Consider the following 19,608-nt stretch of genomic DNA (forward strand, 5'->3'; position numbering starts at 1 on the left):
AAAATTTAACCATATTTATCATATGTTTAAATGAGCAAAGAAATACAAGAAGACAATTTCAACCACCACTTCTTTTCTTGAAAGGGAGGTCATGTATATGCACCCATTATTATGATGTTACTAAAAAGCCTTAAACATTACATGGATTTCTAAGTTTATGGCTAATTACATATATGCTATTATTTGCAAGTTTATACGTATGCATCTCCATAGTGTGAATTGATATTAGTTTTTCGATTTTGTTGTGCATTTTAGATGAGATTATCCTTGAAGCTTCTTCTTCTTCATATTTCGATAAGCCAATGTATAGGGTATTAATGTTCAATCCATTAGTCTTAGTGTATACGAGGTTGAAATCCTAATCAACATTAGTTTTCATACATGCAAGACAAATTATTTTTGCAAGAATTGAAGGTTTACAAACACAGAGACTAAATTCATGGTTGAAAGTCATTTCAACATGTTAGTCAATGTTAGTCAATTTGTAGATGTAAAAATCACTTACATTGTCCAGATTAATACATAAACACAAAACTCATACATCACAACTTCTCTAAAATTTGTAACAAATCTAATATCTAATTCCAAATAACAATCACGTATCCGGGATGGCTTTAGACTACTTTTAATTATTGCCCTACATGGTGTAGATATAATGTTTTTATTATGCTCGAAGGCTCTTTTATTATTATTTTAACTATGAAATCTACACTTTTTAATTTTTGATAGAGACAAGCTCTTGGTTGCAGTTTGTGCTAGTACTATTAATGTGTTGTTAATACGCTAGTTATTGTTCCATATACCAACACCCTCTTACTACTTTTAATAATAAAAAACAATCACATATCATAATTAAGTTTATCTCCTTGATTAATATCAACATACACATTAGTATTTATTGTTATTTGCTTCTATTTTCATATTCAATTTTATCTCTGTTCTCAATTCTCTCAATTTTAGTTTTATTGCCCAAGTTGGCCTAGTGGTGGAGAACTTGTACTCTTGAAAGAGAGGTCACAAGTTCAAATCCCACTGGGGGGTAGGGTATGTATGCTTCGTTTGTAGCGCCAAGCGCCTCTCGAAAAAAAATAGGAGGTAGTCCCATATCACTGTCACCATATGTAAACCTAAAAATTATGACATAGTGTCGTGGACTATAAAACCCACTTACTTTTTTTTTGACTTTTTGCAGATTTTGACCATTAATTATATCCATATTGGATTTTTTACCTTTGTGGCATTCAAAGTTTCATAATTCCGAACTTAAAAAGCCTCGATGGAACAGTAAAAATCAAATCGGAAAATCTGCAAAACCGATACAATTTTTCCAACCTCAAACGTATCATCCCCTAGTTGTTTAAAAAAACTGGATGAATTTTTTAAATCTGCAAAACCGATACAATTTTTCCAACCTCAAACGTATCATCCCCTAGTTGTTTAAAAAAACTGGATGAATTTTTTTGAATGCACCTGCTAATTCAACCCACTGACGCGTACGGTAGATTCCATGTCGCCTACCAGTCAGTCCTTTCTTCCAACCCCATTGATTTGGTTTAGCCGGCCAAGTCATAGCCCATACTTTCAACTTTTGAAAATTCTTCCCCCAATAAAATACTTAACTAACAAGAAGACGCAAGTAGCACCTCTGTTTCGACGAAATGAATTTTAATTCGAGCGAAACATTTCCAAACCTTCCAGTCGGCCGCCTTTGCACTCGGCTAATATCACACAACCCCCATGCTGATCAATTCTACGGTTGTTTCACAGACAATTTCGTAAGTTTTTAGTTTTCTTTCATTGAATTTAATCAAGTCAGAATCACGTAGCTAGGATCAATTTAGAGGAAGGTACTGTTAAATTTTCCATTGATTCAGGGGTTTAAAAAATTAGGTTTAGTATTAGGAGTAACTCTGAATGGAGTTGGCATGGTCCAGAAACAATATCTTCTGATCGGATTGCGAATCGGAATGTTAGGTATGTATAGAATTGAAAATTCAAGTAATTGTTAGGCTAATAAATGGGAGGTAGGATTATGGGTGTGTAAAAGTATGGTAATTAGAATTAGAATTATGTTTCAAAATACGAGTTAGGCTACTTTATTAACCAAAAATTGGGAATCAGGGTACTGGGTATACAAAAAAACTGGGAATTACGATGCTGGTTATGCAAATAATTGGATGTTAGAATTCTAGGTATATAAGTACTGAACTCATTTGTACTCTTTTATGACTATGCAGATAGCAGCGCAGACATAGGTTCATTCAGGTCGTTTATGCTCTCGACCTATCAATACGATCCTCCAGTCGTATGTTTTTTTGAGGTCCTGTTACGGAGTTAATTATAAGCAGAAGGGCATCGCCCAATCACATAAAGGATACTATTTCAAATGGATCCTTTCAGGAAATATGACAATGGGAGTTTTGGGCACACTGTACCCAATCACTACCCCAATCCTCCATACGCCCCCCCTCTTCATTCAGCTTATCCACCAGGACCACCACCACCACCAATTCCGTACGGATATCCGGGATATGGGCCTGATCCTTATTGGCAACCCCCACCTCATCAGCCCCCTTCTGCAAATTATAGTCCCCCTCGGCCACCATCGGGGCAATGGTCAGCGCCCTCAGCTTCTTTCTCTCAAAATCACCCGTATCCTTACAGCCATCAGGGAAGTATTCACCATTCTGATAACTCGTATCAACATCAAGGAAGTTTGCAAAAACCTGAGAGCTCATACTACCGTCAGGAAAGCTTTCCACACGATGGCTCATACCACCATCAGGGAAGTTTTCAGCCCGATAGCTCTTACCATCAACAAAATTCCAATTCTTATAACCAATATGGACCTTCATCCTCCATTCCACATTCCCATATTGACCACCAAACCAGTATCCCCCCAGCCTATCATGCACCGGCTTCCAGTGTGGAGGCAGTTGCCCCTAGCACATCTTATCCATCTGCACCATTATACCCATTGCTGGATTCAATGTCGTCAATGCGCTTGTCAGACCACCCTCAACCTGCTGAATCCTCACCTCATGCAGGATCCTTTCACAAACCCATTTCAATGCCAAATTACACTACACAGAACATTGACTATTCGAGTCAATCTTTTTCAAATGATAATGGTTCAGTTTCAGGTCATTCATTCCATTATGGACAACATTCACAGGATTTTTATGACAGCAGTTTATCTTCTGATTTATCTCCAGGACAATTCGGTTCACAAGATTATGATAAACTTCAGGTTGTGCCATATGAACCTTCAAGTACATCTCTGAGGTTCGTCCTGTTACACGGGACACTAGATGTTTGGGTTTTTGAAGCAAAAAACTTACCCAACATGGATTCTTTCTCAGAAAATGTTCGAAAGATATTTACAGCAACACCTTCTGGTAAAACTTCAGCAAGAATAGAAGGGCATATATCCCAAAAAATAATAACAAGTGATCCATATGTTAACATTTCTCTCTCTAGTGCCATAGTTGCGAGGACTCGGGTCATTAGCAATAGCCAGAATCCTGTATGGAATCAACATTTCTCCATTCTTGTTGCACACAATGTTGCCGAGGTGCTTTTTTATGTCAAGGACAGTGACTTTGTTGGTGCAGATCTTATTGGTGATGTTGCGATACCTGCAGAGAAACTCATGTCTTGTCAGAAAGTCGAGGGTTGGTTTCCCGTGTTAGGCAACAATGGCAAGGTCTGCAAGGAGGGAGCTGCACTTAAGCTCTCAATGCAATTTTTCCCATTAGAAAATCAAGTGATGTACAGATTTGGAATTGGCGCCGGACCAGACTATGCTGGTGTGCCCAACACATATTTTCCTCTCAGAAAAGGTGGGAAAATCACTTTGTATCAGGATGCTCATGTGCCTGATAATCTTCTTCCTCCTATTCAACTTGATCATCAAGTTTGGTATGACAATGGAAAATGTTGGCAGGATATTTGTGAGGCTATTCTCCAAGCTCAACGTTTTATATACATTACTGGATGGTCTGTATATCACAAGATTAAACTGGTTCATGGAAATGGAACTTCAAATCCGCTTCATTCGGACTCCACATTAGGAGATCTTCTCAAGTTTAAATCACAAGAAGGCTTGCGGGTGCTCTTACTTGTGTGGGATGACCCTACATCAAGGGATATTCTCGGGATAAAGACTGTAAGATTGAGACAAATGCAAATCTTGCCATCTTGAAAAATAGCATATATTTAGCTGTTCTTTTCATGACGAGATCCTCCAACATTTTATCATCACACATCGTTTTAATGTCTACAGGAAGGTCTCATGGGAACACATGATGAAGAAACCCGAAGATTCTTCAAACACTCATCTGTTCAAGTCTTACTTTGTCCTCGAATTGCTGGAAAAAAACATAGTTGGTTTAAACAGCAGGTGAGATCTTCTTCTGGTGCATTTTTTATCTTCAATTTTTCTTGTGAGTTTTGTCTAAATTGTGAGTAATGAAATTCAGAATAATAAATGAAATCAAAACAAATATTCAACTTCTTTCCTGAAAAGAATGCAAACCTCAGATCAAGCATGATTTTCTCGTACTCTTGATATAGTGTGGAAGCTCAATGAATGTGCAAGCTTTTCTGTAGCATGCTGATAATTTCCAGCATAGATGAATTTGTGATTAAGATAGTTTAATTGTAAATTCACGGTCCTTAGATTTGAGGGAGAAGGTTGAATTTTAATATTTGTTTGGGTGAAAGGATGAATGGCTGGGATTGATTTGTTAATTCTTGGTAGCTTCAGTTGGATAAACTGTGAGACTAAACAGATGACATATATATATATAGTTAAATAATTAAGGCTTGTTGACTGGACAATCCAAAGAAAAGCTACACCATGGGATCATTGATCAATAACGAGATTCTTTGAAAACTCTGGCTTACCAAAGTCACATGATTCATATTTACAGACAATGTGTCTTTAAATCAGCGTTACAGAAAACCAAAGTTGCATGGATACGGATACGGATAGAAATACAGATATGTTATTGGGTACGGATACAACCATTTTTTAAGATCCTCAATATGTATACAACTGGATAAGACATTAATAAATATCCCATACACATATATTTAACACAATTTTCTAAGTTATTAGATGAGTTTTTCAATACTGCAAAAACAATATTGACACATAAATGCTACATAAATATTTATAACTTAATTTAACACTTTACAATATGCAAGAACTGTAGAGTTGCATTAGAAGATAACCCGACAAAATGGGTTGCTGAATAGAAAAACATTTTATTTGTCTTTCTCATTTGGTGCGGGTTTTGTTTATACCATTGTTTTAAAACAATTGTATTGATAAAGTTTTTTAAATTAAATTTGGGAAGATTTACGGCACATCTTAAAAAAATCAAATTACTTAGTATTTGACACACTCGGAAAACCAACTTTTTAAGGCGGACATCAGTACAATATTCAACGTGTATCCGGGCGGTATCGGATATGTTTCCAAATTGGATATGGGGATACATGCGCCCAAGGAAGGACATAGGAGTTTCCGGTAACTTTGCAGAAAACTCAATTGCTTTTCCCACTGATTTATGAGGGGAAAGCAATCAATGTTGAAGATGTGAGTAGCATTAGCAAGCAAGAAAATTTAGAACTAGAGGATCATGGCTCGCCGGTAGTCTCTTTCACAGGCCTATGGACCTAATAATACAGGTATGTTACAAAATCACCAATCAACCAAGCCTGTTCACTTGCGTGAGCACCAGGGTTTTAGCAGCAAAGATGGCGTGGAATAAAAATTATGAAAGGGTGAGTTTGACAGTAGAAGGTGACATGGATGCCACCAAAACTTAAGTGGTATGTAAGTACGTAGGCAGAGTATGAAGCAAAGCAGAGTTTATAATAAGAAGAATCTCTTGTAATACAAGGTAAAATACAATACCACCAGCCAAAAGGGAATCGTGTGAGGGATAGTACTTGCGAAGGATTATTCTCCCATTCTCGTGAAACATAAACATAACCAAGGTATGTGAATATTGGCTGACAATTTATATTTATAGCTTATAATTCATGACATCAGCCATGTAACCCTCTGAACCCTAACTATTAAATTGAATAAATATTAACATATAATTGAGTTATATATATAAACATATTAAAGTGTATTCTAAGAGGTTATATATATCACAGTAATTTTCAAGCTTGCATTGAAAATCTATATGCAATCCTAATCAAGGATATTAGTCAATCTCTTGTTACAATCTTTAAGAGAATAAGCTAACATCAATATGGGAGAGATGGAGTAAAACCTCACAAATAGGTAAGTTCCAAAATGAGTAAAGATATGCATTTCCAATACCTTGAGGGGAAAATCCCAAGATGGGTACAAACTACAAACATACAATCTCAATGCTCTGAGGAAGCCTACTTGTAAATTAGTGTCTTGTGCCCTTTGCCATGGAAATTCCCCGTCCTTCTTAAGTATGACATGGTTAAGGGGTGAAATTGGGCTTAACATGTTAATTAGTAAAGTGTATTATGAAATGATCATCATTTCTTACAATAAATCTGCTTTAGAGTCATGAGTTCAAATTACTAACTTCGTAAGTAATGCTAACATTCCTAATTTGTATTTCTATATGTACTGTAAGAGCTATTTGCCTTGATCTTTTTTGAGGATGTTCTTGTAGGACAAGGAGGATTGATATCAGATTTTGAGGGAGTCTCGACACTTGGTCAAAAACATCATTGGATGAGGAGCTCAGCAGATTGATATTCAGAGGGAGTTTGAAAGTCCTTGTGTATGACTGTATAATTTTCATGGGCCTACCTGTTAAATCTGTAACTTGTTAAAACATACTGATCTGATAACAGATCGATCAGATCTGATATAGCATGATAAGTAAAGGTTTAAGTCTTTGCATTATTTCCTTTGCAAGATCGGCGTCTATCCTTAGAGGTTTAGTTTAATACTAATCTAACACCAAGTTTGGTTTGTGATTAATATCTAATTATTCCTAGAAAGTCACTGACTTCTCGAGGTTAAGCAAATGATTTTTTGGAAGAGACATGTCCTTTCTAAGGACATGTCTCTTAATCCCTATACTTATAAAGGGTAAGGATGAAGTCTAAGAGCACACAAGATCAATACAAGTTTGCTCCTTAGTCATTACTGCCCTCATACGAATTGCAGAAGTAAAAGACAGAATTCTGATTTACATTTCTAATCCAGTTAAAGGCAATAATCTGAAGTTACTGACAGCAAGTTATAAGAAGATAGAGAAGGTAGAAATAAATCTATATTCAGTCCAAAGAATTTGCAGAAACTTTACATGGTATCAGAGCTCTGGTAGTCAAACCTAGGCTCTGCAAAATTCAGTAATTAGACTTTATATATATCTAGCAACTATCTCCTATCTTCAATGTCATAAACAATCAGACCTGAGGACAGGTTTGATGGGAAATAACACTTTGATGCCTGGAAATTCAGAATCATGATGATTCTTGAAGAGAATGATGTAAAACAATTTGTTGATTCAGCATCCAGACAACTTGCTATTGAACCTCATAAATCTATCTACAGCAGAGGAAATAGAAAAGCCATTCAAATCATATTAGATGGAGTAAAAAATGATATCGTACCCATGCGTACAAAACATCAAATTGCATTTGATATGATGAATGCATATGAGGTCAACAATGCAACTAGGGTTCTCGCACTGAAAAGGCAACTAAATCACATTCAGATAAAAAAAGAAGAATCAATAAATTCTTACTTCCTAAGGGTTGCCGGCATTAGAGATGAACTATTAAGTATAGGAACCATTATTAGTAACACAAAATTAACACTAATGGCTATAGATGGATTACCATATTCATGGGAGACTTTTTCACAAGGAATATGTGCCAGAGATAAACTTCTTGACTTCAATAGACTTGACAACAATTGTCTTCAAGAAGAACCTAGAAAAATGAAAAAAGAAGGGAAACTGGAAATAGAAGATGAAGAATTTCATGTTCTTAATACAAACTCTTATAAGGGCAAGAAGAAACATTTCAAGAAGAAAAGGGGAAATCAAAAGAATGGAAAACCCAAGAAAGATCTATCCAAAATAAAGTGTTTCAAATGTGAAAAGTTGGGACGCTACATATCTAATTGTTCTAAAAATTCTAAACAACAAACAAATTGTACAAATGTTACTAGGGAAGAAGATACCTATGATCCTGAGAATCGTGTATTGTACTCTTCACTATCAAATGAAATTTCAAGTAAAGCATGGGTAATTGATAGTGGATCTTCTAGACATATAATGGGATACAAAGAAACACTAGATTCTTTATCAAAAAAGGTTAACAGTGAAGTTACCATTGGTGATAATTCAACATATTCTGTTGGAGGAATTGGAAATTGCACCTTGAAACTAAAATCAGGAAATTCTCTTATTCTCAAAGGTGTACTCTACGTACTAGGAATTAAAAGAAATCTAATCTCAATTACAACGCTTGAAGATGATGGGCATAATGTTGCATTTGTGGACGGCAAAATATTAACTTGGGCAAAGAACTCCTCAATCAAGAAAGCGAAGTTGATTGGTCAGAGAAAAGGATATTTGTATGAATTGAATACAGATTCTAGTCGACCTATTCAGGCCTTAATTCATGAAGCTGTAGACATAAATGATATATGACACAAAAGATTAGGGCATCTAAATTTCAAAACCTTATCAACTATGGAGAAGATGGTTACTGGATTACCTAAACTAAATAAAAACCACTCAAGCATATGCAAAGGGTGCGCTTTGGGTAAGAACACCAGAAGTCCATTTCATGATAGCACTAGAAAAACAAATAATGTTTTAGAATTAATTCATTCAGATTCATGTGGAGCTATGTTTGTTCCTTCTCTTGGAGGATTCTGCTATTATATTTTGTTCATAGATGACTTCGCTAGGAAAACATGGATTTACTTCTTAAAATGCAAAGAAGCAAAAGAAATCCTAACGAGATTTAAGGAATTCAAAACATTAGCTGAAAATTTTTTAGGACATAAAATTAAAACCCTTAGAACTGATAATGGAGGGGAATATATATCAGACTTGTTTAAAAGGTTTTGTAAAGAATCAGGGATTAAGCGGGAATACACTGTTCCTTATAATCCAGAACAAAATAGGGTAGCAGAAAGAAAGAATAGAACAATTATAGAAGTTGCTAGAGCTATGATTTTTGATCAAAATCTAGAATATTATCTTTGGCCAGAAGTCTCTTGTACTGCTGTCTATATTCAAAACAGAAGCCCTCACTCTTACCGTAGAGATAAAACTCCTGAAGAAGTATTTACTAAGGTTAAACCCAATATAAGTCATTTTAGGAGTTTTGGGTGCCTTATATATATCCATGTTCCAAAACAAAAGAGAATCAAGTTGGAACTCTTAGGGAGGAAAGGTATTTTCATAGGGTATAGCGAAACATCTAAGGCATATAGGATTTTCATACTTGGACAAAAAAGTAGTGAACTTAGTAGGGATGTAATTTTTGAAGAAGATTTAGCATTCAAAAGAGCCCTAAGTTCTGAAGAACCTTCCCCTTTATCCAGTTCTAAAAGAAATAGTGAATTTGGGTCCCAGAGATAGAACTTAAAAGAAATTGAAGATGAAATTCAAAATTTGAATCTTGAAGAAACCCAAAATTCAAAGAAATGTAATGTCCCATTTTTTTTATTTATTGTTTTTGGGAGGAATTAATTATAAAGTTATCAATTAAAAAAAATATATTGTAAGGTAACTTTACAAATTAAATATAAAAAAAAGCTTCTAGAGGTTGCTGGAAGAAGCGGAGAAACATTAAAAAGGGAGGCCGACCTATCAAGGAAAAAAGAATAAATAGGCATTGAGAGCTCATTGTCTATCATCGGGATTTATTATTGATTTTTGCTTATGTGCGTTGTGGAGCCTAGGGTTTCTGCAAATAGTCACAATTGGCCATTGAGAACGAAAACTCTCAATTGGTACACAATTTTGAGGGTGTGAGAGATCACCTGAATTATTGCAGCTGGGGGAAGGATATTTTAGTCCTTTCATTTGTGCTTAATTGTTGATTTGGAGTTTCCAGTGGAGTTGCACTTTCACCATATCATCTACAGCATTTAGTCTCCACCATTTGATCAATCCAGGTTCTTTATTTCAATCTGTAGTTGCAACAAGTTCTCAATTGTATACAGCCAGTTAGGGTTTCTTTGTAATGTGCTATGTCATAATGTTTTGGTGTTGAAATTTGCCATATCATTTGTAAAAACATTTGATTTTCATTGAACGAATACATTGGCACTGCTATTTCTTTTATTTCAGCAATATATTTTAGTAGTGTATTAAATTTAGGGTTTGTTTAGTGGCCTACTAGTACGGTTCATTACAGTGGTATCAAAGCAGTTTCCTGCCAGCCTGATAGGGTTACCCAACCACCATTTAATTTAGTTTACAAAGGAGCCAACATAACTAAGAATATGGCTGAGAGACATTCTCCAAGCCCATCCAGAAGTGTGCGAGATGATGAGACTTTACGGCAACAGGAGAGGCTTCTACAGTCAATAGAGGCAAGTACACAGGCAATGATGGTTATGATGCAACATTTGATTGGGGAAAATAGGAGAAATAATCATGATCAGGATGACAGAAGCATAGCAGGATCACAACATAGGACACGGTCTGGAACAGCTGATAGACCCACACGTTCTACATTTAGAGAAGAAACTCCAACACGCACACCTGATGCTATGGTAACAGATATTGTAGATGAACTTTGACAAGCGAGGAATGAGTGGGATTCATTACCAGAATATGTACAGGATGGATGGACATTTGACAGGTACCTGAACTATAGAGCTGCCAGGCAGAAGCAATTAGACAAACATAGTGAGTTGCAATAGGTCACCAACAAGTTGGTATTACCCACATTTGATGGCAGTGGAAAAATGATTGCTCGTGCTTGGATTCATAAGGTGGATACTTTCCTATCTCTGAAAACTATGACAGAAATTGAAGCACTCAAGTATGCCACTTTACACTTAGATGGGGCAGCACATGATTGGTGGACACATGGCATGATCACATTGCAACACAATCAGGTAACCACTTATCAAGATTTTGTGGATAGATTGATAGAGAGGTTTGATAAAAAAAATCCTGAAGTTTATTTCCGGGAGTTAGCCCAGTTGAGATAGTCAGGAGGCTTAGAACAATTTATCAATGACTTCCAGAAGCTTGCAGTGATGGTGCCTGACATTTCAGAAAGGAGGCTAGTCATTTTATTCACAGAGGGATTAATTGAACCACTCAAGGGGTGGGTAAAGGCCTTTGATCCTCCTACATTACAGGAAGCCATGAAGAAAGCCTGCAGTATGGAACTTGCAGCTCCAGCAAATCGGTTTAGTTCAAAGAGTTCTTCACCATTTAGAGATAACAAAGGGGAATTCAGCAAGGGTAAAGAGAAGGTTAATGACTCAAAAGACAAGCTAGCTGCACCTTGGGTTAAGGAAACACTTAATGACCTACGTAGGAAGAAGCTATGCTTCTTTTGCAAAGGTCCTTATGAGTTTGGTCATGATTGTCCTATGAAGCCTAAGGGGAAGGCTAACCGGGTGATGTGGGCTTATTATGAAGGTTCAGATTCAGACATCTCAGAGCACCATGATGAGGATCCTAATGAGGTAGAGGGTGAACAAGAGGTAGATAGTGCTGAGAAAAAAGAGGCTCCAGAGATACATTTACAGGAGGCACGTCTGTCTAGTATTCAAAGAGAGGGATCTTTCAGATTTCGAGGAGTCTTGGCAGGACAAAAGATTATTACTCTGTTGGATACAGGTGCCACGCATAATTTCATTGATGCACGATTTGTAGAGAGGCGTGGACTCATTACTGAGGAGTTCGAGGGACTAAGAGTTAAGGTAGCTGATGGATATACTCTTCGTTGTGATAGGATGGTGCGAGATCTACCTTTGCGCCTAAACAACTATGAGTTTAAGGCGGACTATCATGTGGTCAACATGGGTGACATGGACATAGTACTTGGGATGCAATGGCTACATTCTTTGAAGGAGGTTACCTTGAGATTGGAGGATATGGAGATACGATTCGTGGTGGATGGCAGGACTCATGTGCTGAAGGCTATCCGTAATGGTGATGTTAGGACTATCTCATTTAGGCGGTTGGAGAGATTAGCCAGGCATAATAATATAGAGTGGGCAGCAATATTTGCCTTGATGCTTACCCAGGGGGAGCAACATAAGACTGAATATCATCTAGATATTCAAAAATTGAGAATCAAGTATGGGAAGGTATTCAGTGAGATTCCACCAGGCAGGCCACCAGACATAGGTATTGAGCACATTATCAAGTTGGAGGAAGGTGCTAAGCTTGTCATGATCACACCATACCGGCACCCAAAACGACTCAAAGATGAGCTCGAGAGGTGAGCTCGAGAGGACCATCAACAAGTTGCTAGCAATGGGACACATCAGACCAAGTAAGTCACCTTTTGCATCTTCTGTTGTTTTGGTAAAAAAGAAGGATGAAACTCTACGAATGTGTATTGATTATAGGGTGTTGAATAAGAGAACTATAAAGAACAAGTATCCCATCCCACACATCGATGAGCTAATAGATGAACTGCATGGGGCTTGTTATTTCACAAAAATTGATTTGAGATCAGGTTATCACCAGATCAGAGTTCGAGAGCAGGATATTGAAAAAACTGCTTTCAGATGTCATTATGGGCATTTTGAGTTTGTAGTCATGCCTTTTGGTTTGACTAATGCACTTGCCACTTTTCAGTCCACTATGAACAAGGTCTTCCACCATCAGTTGAGGAAATTTGTGCTAGTGTTCTTTGATGATATTTTGATCTATAGCAGGACATGGCAGGAACATTTAGAGCACTTGGAGACAGTATTAAGCATTTTACAGAGCGAGTCCTTGTATGCCAAGGAGTCCAAATGTGATTTGGGGATGACAGAATTGTTGTATCTTGGACACATCATTAGTGCAGAAGGAGTGCGAATGGATCTTGAAAAGATCCGTGCTATTGTTGATTGGCCACCACCAGAGAACCTTACACAGTTAAGAGGGTTCCTTGGTCTATGTGGATTCTATCGCAGGTTTGTTAGTGGCTACTCACGACATGCAGCGCCCATGACAGACTTGCTGAAGAAAGGGGCATTTGTGTGGACTCGGGAGGCACAAGAGTGTTTTATGCAGTTCAAGGAAATAATGACTACATGCCTAGTATTAGCATTGTTTGATTTCACGAAGCCATTTGAGCTTCAATGTGATGCTTCTGGAGAGGGAGTTGGTGCTGTACTCATGCAGGACAAGCATCCTATAGCTTATGAGAGTAGGAAACTCAAAGGGGCTGAGAGATCATTCAACATATATGATAAAGAGATGCTGGCCATCATGCATGCCTTGGCCAAATTCATACAGTATCTTGTGGGCAGCAAATTTTGTATTAAAACTGATCATAATAGTTTGAAGCACTTTTTGGGACAGCGGGACCTGAATGATCGTCAGCAGAAGTGGGTGAGTAAGTTACAGGCATATGATTTTGATATCACATATGTTAAGGGGACACAAAATATTGTTGTAGATGCTTTATCCCGTAGGCCACACCTCACTTCTATGAGTCAGATATTAGAGGATTGGCGACACTTGATTGTAGCAGAATATGCCAAAGACATGTGGGCCTCTTCTATAGTGGAGGGGACAACAATCGACACCAGATACACTCTCATAGATGATTTGATCATTTACAATAACAGGATTTACTTAGTCCCAGGATCGAAAGTGAAGCAATTGATTTTGAGAGCATTCCATAATTCACCTACAGCAGGCCATCCTAGGTATTTCAACACTTTCAGGTTAGTACGGGAACGATTCACTTGGAAGGGACTTAAGGCTGATGTTTTGCAGTATGTGCGTGAGTGTCATGTTTGCCAGCAGAACAAACAAGAGCACACTTATCCAGCAGGGCTCCTCCAGCCACTTCCTATTCCTGACAGGAAGTGGGAGTGCATCTCTATGGATTTTATTACGGGCTTTCCTAGGGCCCAGGGGCGTGATTGCATCTATGTGGTGGTGGATAGGTTGACAAAATATGCTCACTTCTTCCCTATCGCTACTACATACTCAGCAACTCAGGTGGCAGAGGTCTTCTTCAGGGAGATTTTTAGATTACACGGGTTACCTCGGAGCATTGTAAGTGACAGGGACAGCCGCTTCATGAGTCACTTTTGGCAGGAGATATTTCGGTTATCTAGCACTGAGCTTACACCTAGTACCAGTTATCACCCACAGACTGATAGTCAAATAGAAATTGTAAACAAATGGGTGGAAGGGTATTTGAGGAATTATGTGGCAGATCAACAACGAGCTTGGGTCAGATGGATATATCTTTGCGAGTATTGTTACAATACTACATATCATATGACTATACAAATGACACCCTTCATGGCACTTTACGGTTATGAGGCACCTAGTTTCTTAGATTTGTTGTTGGGAGATAGTCGAGTACCCCGTGCAGGTGAACTATTACAGGAAAGTAAGGATATAGTTGCTACTCTAAAAAACAACATTGCTAGAGCTCAAAACCAGAAAAAACAGTATGCAGACAAGAAGAGGACTGAGCGTAGTTTTGAGGTAAATGATATGGTTTACCTCATGTTGCAGCCATATAAGCAGTCCACTCTCAAGAAGAGTGGTACAGAGAAACTCAAGCCACGCTATTATGGACCATTCAAGATCATCAAACGAGTTGGTGAGGTGGCTTATGAGTTGGAGCTTCTCACAGATAGTCGAGTGCACAATGTGTTTCATGTATCACGCCTCAAAAAGGCGTTGGGTCAGAATGTGATGCCTTCTGTAGTATTACCTCCCTTGGATGATGAAGGGAAATTGATCTTAGTGCCAGAATTCATTCTGGATAGTAGATAGAAGCAGCTTCGCAGTAGAGTAATCAAAGAGTATCTAGTTAAGTGGAAAGATTTGCCTATTGAAGATGCTACTTGGGAGGGAGAAGTGATTTTGTAGCATCCAGCATTAAGATTGCTTGAGGCCAAGCAATTTTAGGAGGGGCGGACCTGTAATGTCCCATTTTTTTTATTTATTGTTTTTGGGAGGAATTAATTATAAAGTTATCAATTAAAAAAAATATATTGTAAGGTAACTTTATAAATTAAATATAAAAAAAAGCTTCTAGAGGTTGCTGGAAGAAGCGGAGAAACATTAAAAAGGGAGGCCGACCTATCATGGAAAAAAGAATAAATAGGCATTGAGAGCTCATTGTCTATCATCGAGATTTATTATTGATTTTTGCTTATGTGCGTTGTGGAGCCTAGGGTTTCTGCAAATAGTCACAATTGGCCATTGAGAACGAAAACTCTCAATTGGTACACAATTTTGAGGGTGTGAGAGATCACTTGAATTATTGCAGCTGGGGGAAGGATATTTCAGTCCTTTCATTTGTGCTTAATGCTGATTTGGAGTTTCCAGTGGAGTTGCACTTTCACCATATCATCTACAGCATTCAGTCTCCACCATTTGATCAATCCATGTTCTTTATTTCAATCTGTAGTTGCAACAAGTTCTCAATTGTATACAGCCAGTTAGGGTTTCTTTGTAATGTGCTATGTCATAATGTTTTGGTGCTGAAATTTGCCATATCATTTCTAAAAACATTTGATTTTCATTGAATGAATACATTGGCACTGCCATTTCTTTTATTTCAGCAATATATTATAGTAGTGTATTTAATTTAGGGTTTGTTTAGTTGCCTACTGGTACGGGTCATTACAGAAGACCACTTTGGGCTATTAAAATAGTCAAGGCAGCTCAAGACTTTGCTGCACCTTCTGGAATAGTCAGAGAAAGCAAAAGACCTAAAAGATTCTCTAGTTATACAACAAACATGAGTGATTTATCCAAAATAGAACCAAGCAATCCTTTTGATGCTATTAAACATACAGCTTGGAAAGAAGCTATGACAGAAGAATACCAATCTATTATGAAGAATGTTGTTTGGGATATTGTTCCAAGACCTAAAGGAAAATTTGTTGTTTCTTCCAAGTGGATATTTAAAGTAAAGCATGCTGCTGATGGTAGCATTGAGAAGCATAAAGCTAGATTTGTAGCCAGAGGATTTTCTTAGAAAGAAGGGATTGATTATGAAGAAACCTTTGCTCCTGTTGCTAGATATACCTCTGTAAGAGCAGTCTTAGCAATAGCCGCATCCAAGGGATGGAAAGTACTTCAGATGGATGTAAAAACGACATTCCTAAATGGAAAGATTATAGAAGAAGTATATTTGGAGCAACCTGAAGGATTTGAAACTCATGATCCTAACATTTTTGTTTGCAGGCTCAAGGAAGCTCTCTATGGGCTTAAACAGGCTCCAAGGGCGTGTTATGAAAGAATTGATAAGTATCTCACTGGCTTAGGATTCTCCAAGAATGAAATCGATCCAAATTTATATTATAAAAGAGATAAAGATGATATGGTAATTCTGATACTGTATGTTGATGATTTATTAATAATAGGTGATGATAATCGTATAGATCAATGCAAGAAAGATCTAATTAGAGAATTCGAGATGAAAGACTTGGGACTCCATTACTTCCTAGGGTTGGAAGTATGGTAGAATTCTAACAATATCATACTTAATCAAGGGAAGTATACATCAGAGATTTTGAAGAGATTTGGAATGTGGAATTGCAAATCTGTATATTTGCTATGCTGTTCATGCCTTAAGCCAGTTTATGTGTGAGCCAAAGGAGATTCACCTAGTTGCAGTTAAACACATTATGAGATACTTACAAGACACTCTTAATTTTGGTCTCAAATACGAGAAGGTTGGCTTAGATTTACATGGATTCACTGACTTAGATTGGGGTGGAAGTGTTAAAGACAGGAAAAGTACTTTAGGATGCTGTTTCAGTTTAGGATCAGCAATGATATCTTGGATATGCAGAAAGCAGTCTTCAGTAGCTCAAAGCTCCACAAAAGCCAAATGAATGACCTCTTGAGAAGTAGTTTGGCTAAGGAAGTTACTTGTGGGATTATTTGGGCAAGCCATGAATCCTATGATTATTCATTGTGATAATTAGAATTCCATCAAGCTTTCAGTGAATCCAGTTTTTCATGACAGGTCCAAACATATTGAAATTCCTTACCATTATGTAAGAGATATGGTAGATAGGAATTCTATAAAATTAGAATACATTTGCATTGCAAATCAGACAACAAACATTCTCACCAAACCACTATCTAGAGTAAAGATAGACCACTTCAAGAGAACACTTGGTATGGTTGAATTGTAATCCATTTGTATTCTTCAAATTATTAATAAAATAATTTTATTTGTCAGGCTATTGACTGTTACGGGCTCCACCATTTGTATTCATTATTTAAGAGGTGACGATCTCTGAGATAATGAACACTTGTATAAAAGACATTATGTGAGATGACAATCTCTTAGATAATGTGCTAAACAGTAGAGTTCTAGTGTAAGATCTAGATGAGTTCAAGATCATATTGTGATGTAGACATTACTATGTTTATGAGTTACAATTTGGATAAAGGAAGAATTTTAGTATTCTTCGGGTTTATCCTATTTCTGGAAGGTCTTAAACTCAAGATCATTTTGTGATATAGAAATACCAGTATCTATGAGTCACAACTTGGATAAATGAAGAAATTAAATTACTCTTCAGATTTATCTTGTACATTGTATTCTTTGCAATACCGTTATCACTAGTAGCAGTGATTTGTCATACTACAAGCTTAGTAATATGACATTGTATCATGTGTTCTATGATACCACATGCTAAGGAGATTCTAATAGATATAGAGTATCAATTCTTGCTTGGTCATCTTTATTGATGTTGCTAGATATGATATCTCTCAGTATGATTATCAAGTTAAGATGGAGTGTTAAATCTGTAACTTGTTGAAAAATACTGATTTGATAACAGATCGATTAGATCTGATATAACATGATAAGTAAAGGTTTAAGTCTTTGCATTATTTCCTTTGCAAGATCGGCATCTATCCTTAGAGGTTTAGTTTAATACTAATCTAACACCATTGTTTGGTTTGTGATTAATATCTAATTATTCCTAGAAAGTCGCTGACTTCTAGAGGTTAAGCAAATGATTTTTTTGGAAGAGACATGTCCTTTCTAAGGACATGGCTCTTAATCCCTATACTTATAGAGGGTAAGGATGAAGTCTAAGAGCACACAAGATCAATATAAGTTTGCTTCTTAGTTATTACTGCCCTCATACGAATTGTAGAAGTAAAAGACAGAATTCCGATTTACATTTCTAATCCAGTGAAAGGCAATAATTTGAAGTTATTGACAGCAAGTTATAAGAAGATAGAGAAGGTAGAAATAAATCTATATTCAGTCCAAACAATTTGTAGAAACTTTACACTACCCTCTGTATACATCACGAGGAAGTGATGACTTCCGAATGATTATCACTTGTAAAAGTTATTGGAAGGTGATGATCTTTCAATAACTTAATCTTCTATTATGATGTGTAAGACAGATCGTGACAGATGATAACTTGCGTGGTGGATTAAGTTCCTTAAATAGACCATGGCTTTCTATTGTGATAGACATCTTATGATGTCTGAAACAGATCATGATAGATGATAACTTGCATGGTGGATTCAGTTCCTTAAACAAACCATGGCCCAGTTCCTTAAACAAACAATGGCCTTCTATTGTAATAGACATCTTATGATGGCTGGAACAGATCATGATAGATTATATCTTGCATGGTGGATTAAGTTCCTTGAACAAATCATGGCCGTTCCTATTGTAAGTATCATTGAGGATACCTGTGCACATACCTTATGAACATTTTTAATATCATGAGATGATATCTAAATGGAGGATATCTTCTGATCAAAGATATTCTTAAAAATTGCCATTCCTGATATTACTTTAAGATAATATCTTGTGTTTATCCTCCCTAGCTAAGAGGGAGTGTTAATTTGGTAGCTTCAGTTGGATAAACCATGAGACTAAATTGATGAGAGAGAGAGAGAGAGAGAGAGAGAGAGAGAGAGAGAGAGAGATAATTGTTATATTAATTAAGTAATAGAGAGAGAGAGAGAGAGAGAGAGAAATAATTGTTATATTAATTAAGTAATATTGAAAAGACATGTACCATGAAGGGACATGTTTCTCCATGTGTTTTTTACAATATAAGAGAGAGATCGCTGCTCTTGGAAAACATACACTGAAGAGGCTATGTTAATACAATTGTAGCGATTCTTAGAAAATCAACATGTTTCAATCAAATTTAGAACTAGAGATTGACTTAGAGTTAACTAATTTGATTGCTTAGTTAACCAATTTGATTAGCTAATTAACTCCCTTGATTGATTAGTCAGCTAATCTGATTGACTATTTAACAGTAATGTCCCCTTCTTGCACCTAGTTAAAAAAGCCAAAAAATGTATTCTTCGAAAAATAGCAAAAAGACCAAAAAAAAAGTATTTTTTCAAAAAAATTGTTGAAAACAAAACGATGTTTTCCTGCAAAAACAGCAAAAAAGCAAAAATTATGCTT

The 19,608-nt window shown here is 36.7% G+C and overlaps 1 protein-coding gene across 4 annotated transcripts in view; it reads left to right on the forward strand.

The window, feature by feature from the left end:
- Positions 1–1,238: 1,238 nt before the first annotated feature.
- Positions 1,239–19,608, forward strand: part of LOC149556419 (phospholipase D gamma 1-like) — a 47,895-nt gene continuing 29,525 nt past the window's right edge. For 2 of the 4 annotated variants that reach the window (XM_089830730.1, XM_089830732.1), the window contains exons 1-3: positions 1,239–1,775; positions 2,238–4,168; positions 4,286–4,402. In XM_089830730.1, coding sequence (XP_089686856.1) covers positions 2,387–4,168; positions 4,286–4,402 — 1,899 coding nt within the window. In that variant the 5' untranslated portion in view covers positions 1,239–1,775; positions 2,238–2,386. Of the gene's footprint in view, positions 1,776–1,890; positions 1,975–2,237; positions 4,169–4,285; positions 4,403–19,608 lie in introns of all 4 variants that reach the window. The other 2 variants (XM_089830731.1, XM_089830733.1) reach the window with 2 other exon arrangements.

This window comes from Cupressus sempervirens, chromosome 5 (assembly GCF_028749045.1).
Source record: "Cupressus sempervirens isolate cs-2001-9-10 chromosome 5, ASM2874904v1, whole genome shotgun sequence".
In the NCBI taxonomy this organism is placed as follows: domain Eukaryota; kingdom Viridiplantae; phylum Streptophyta; class Pinopsida; order Cupressales; family Cupressaceae; genus Cupressus; species Cupressus sempervirens.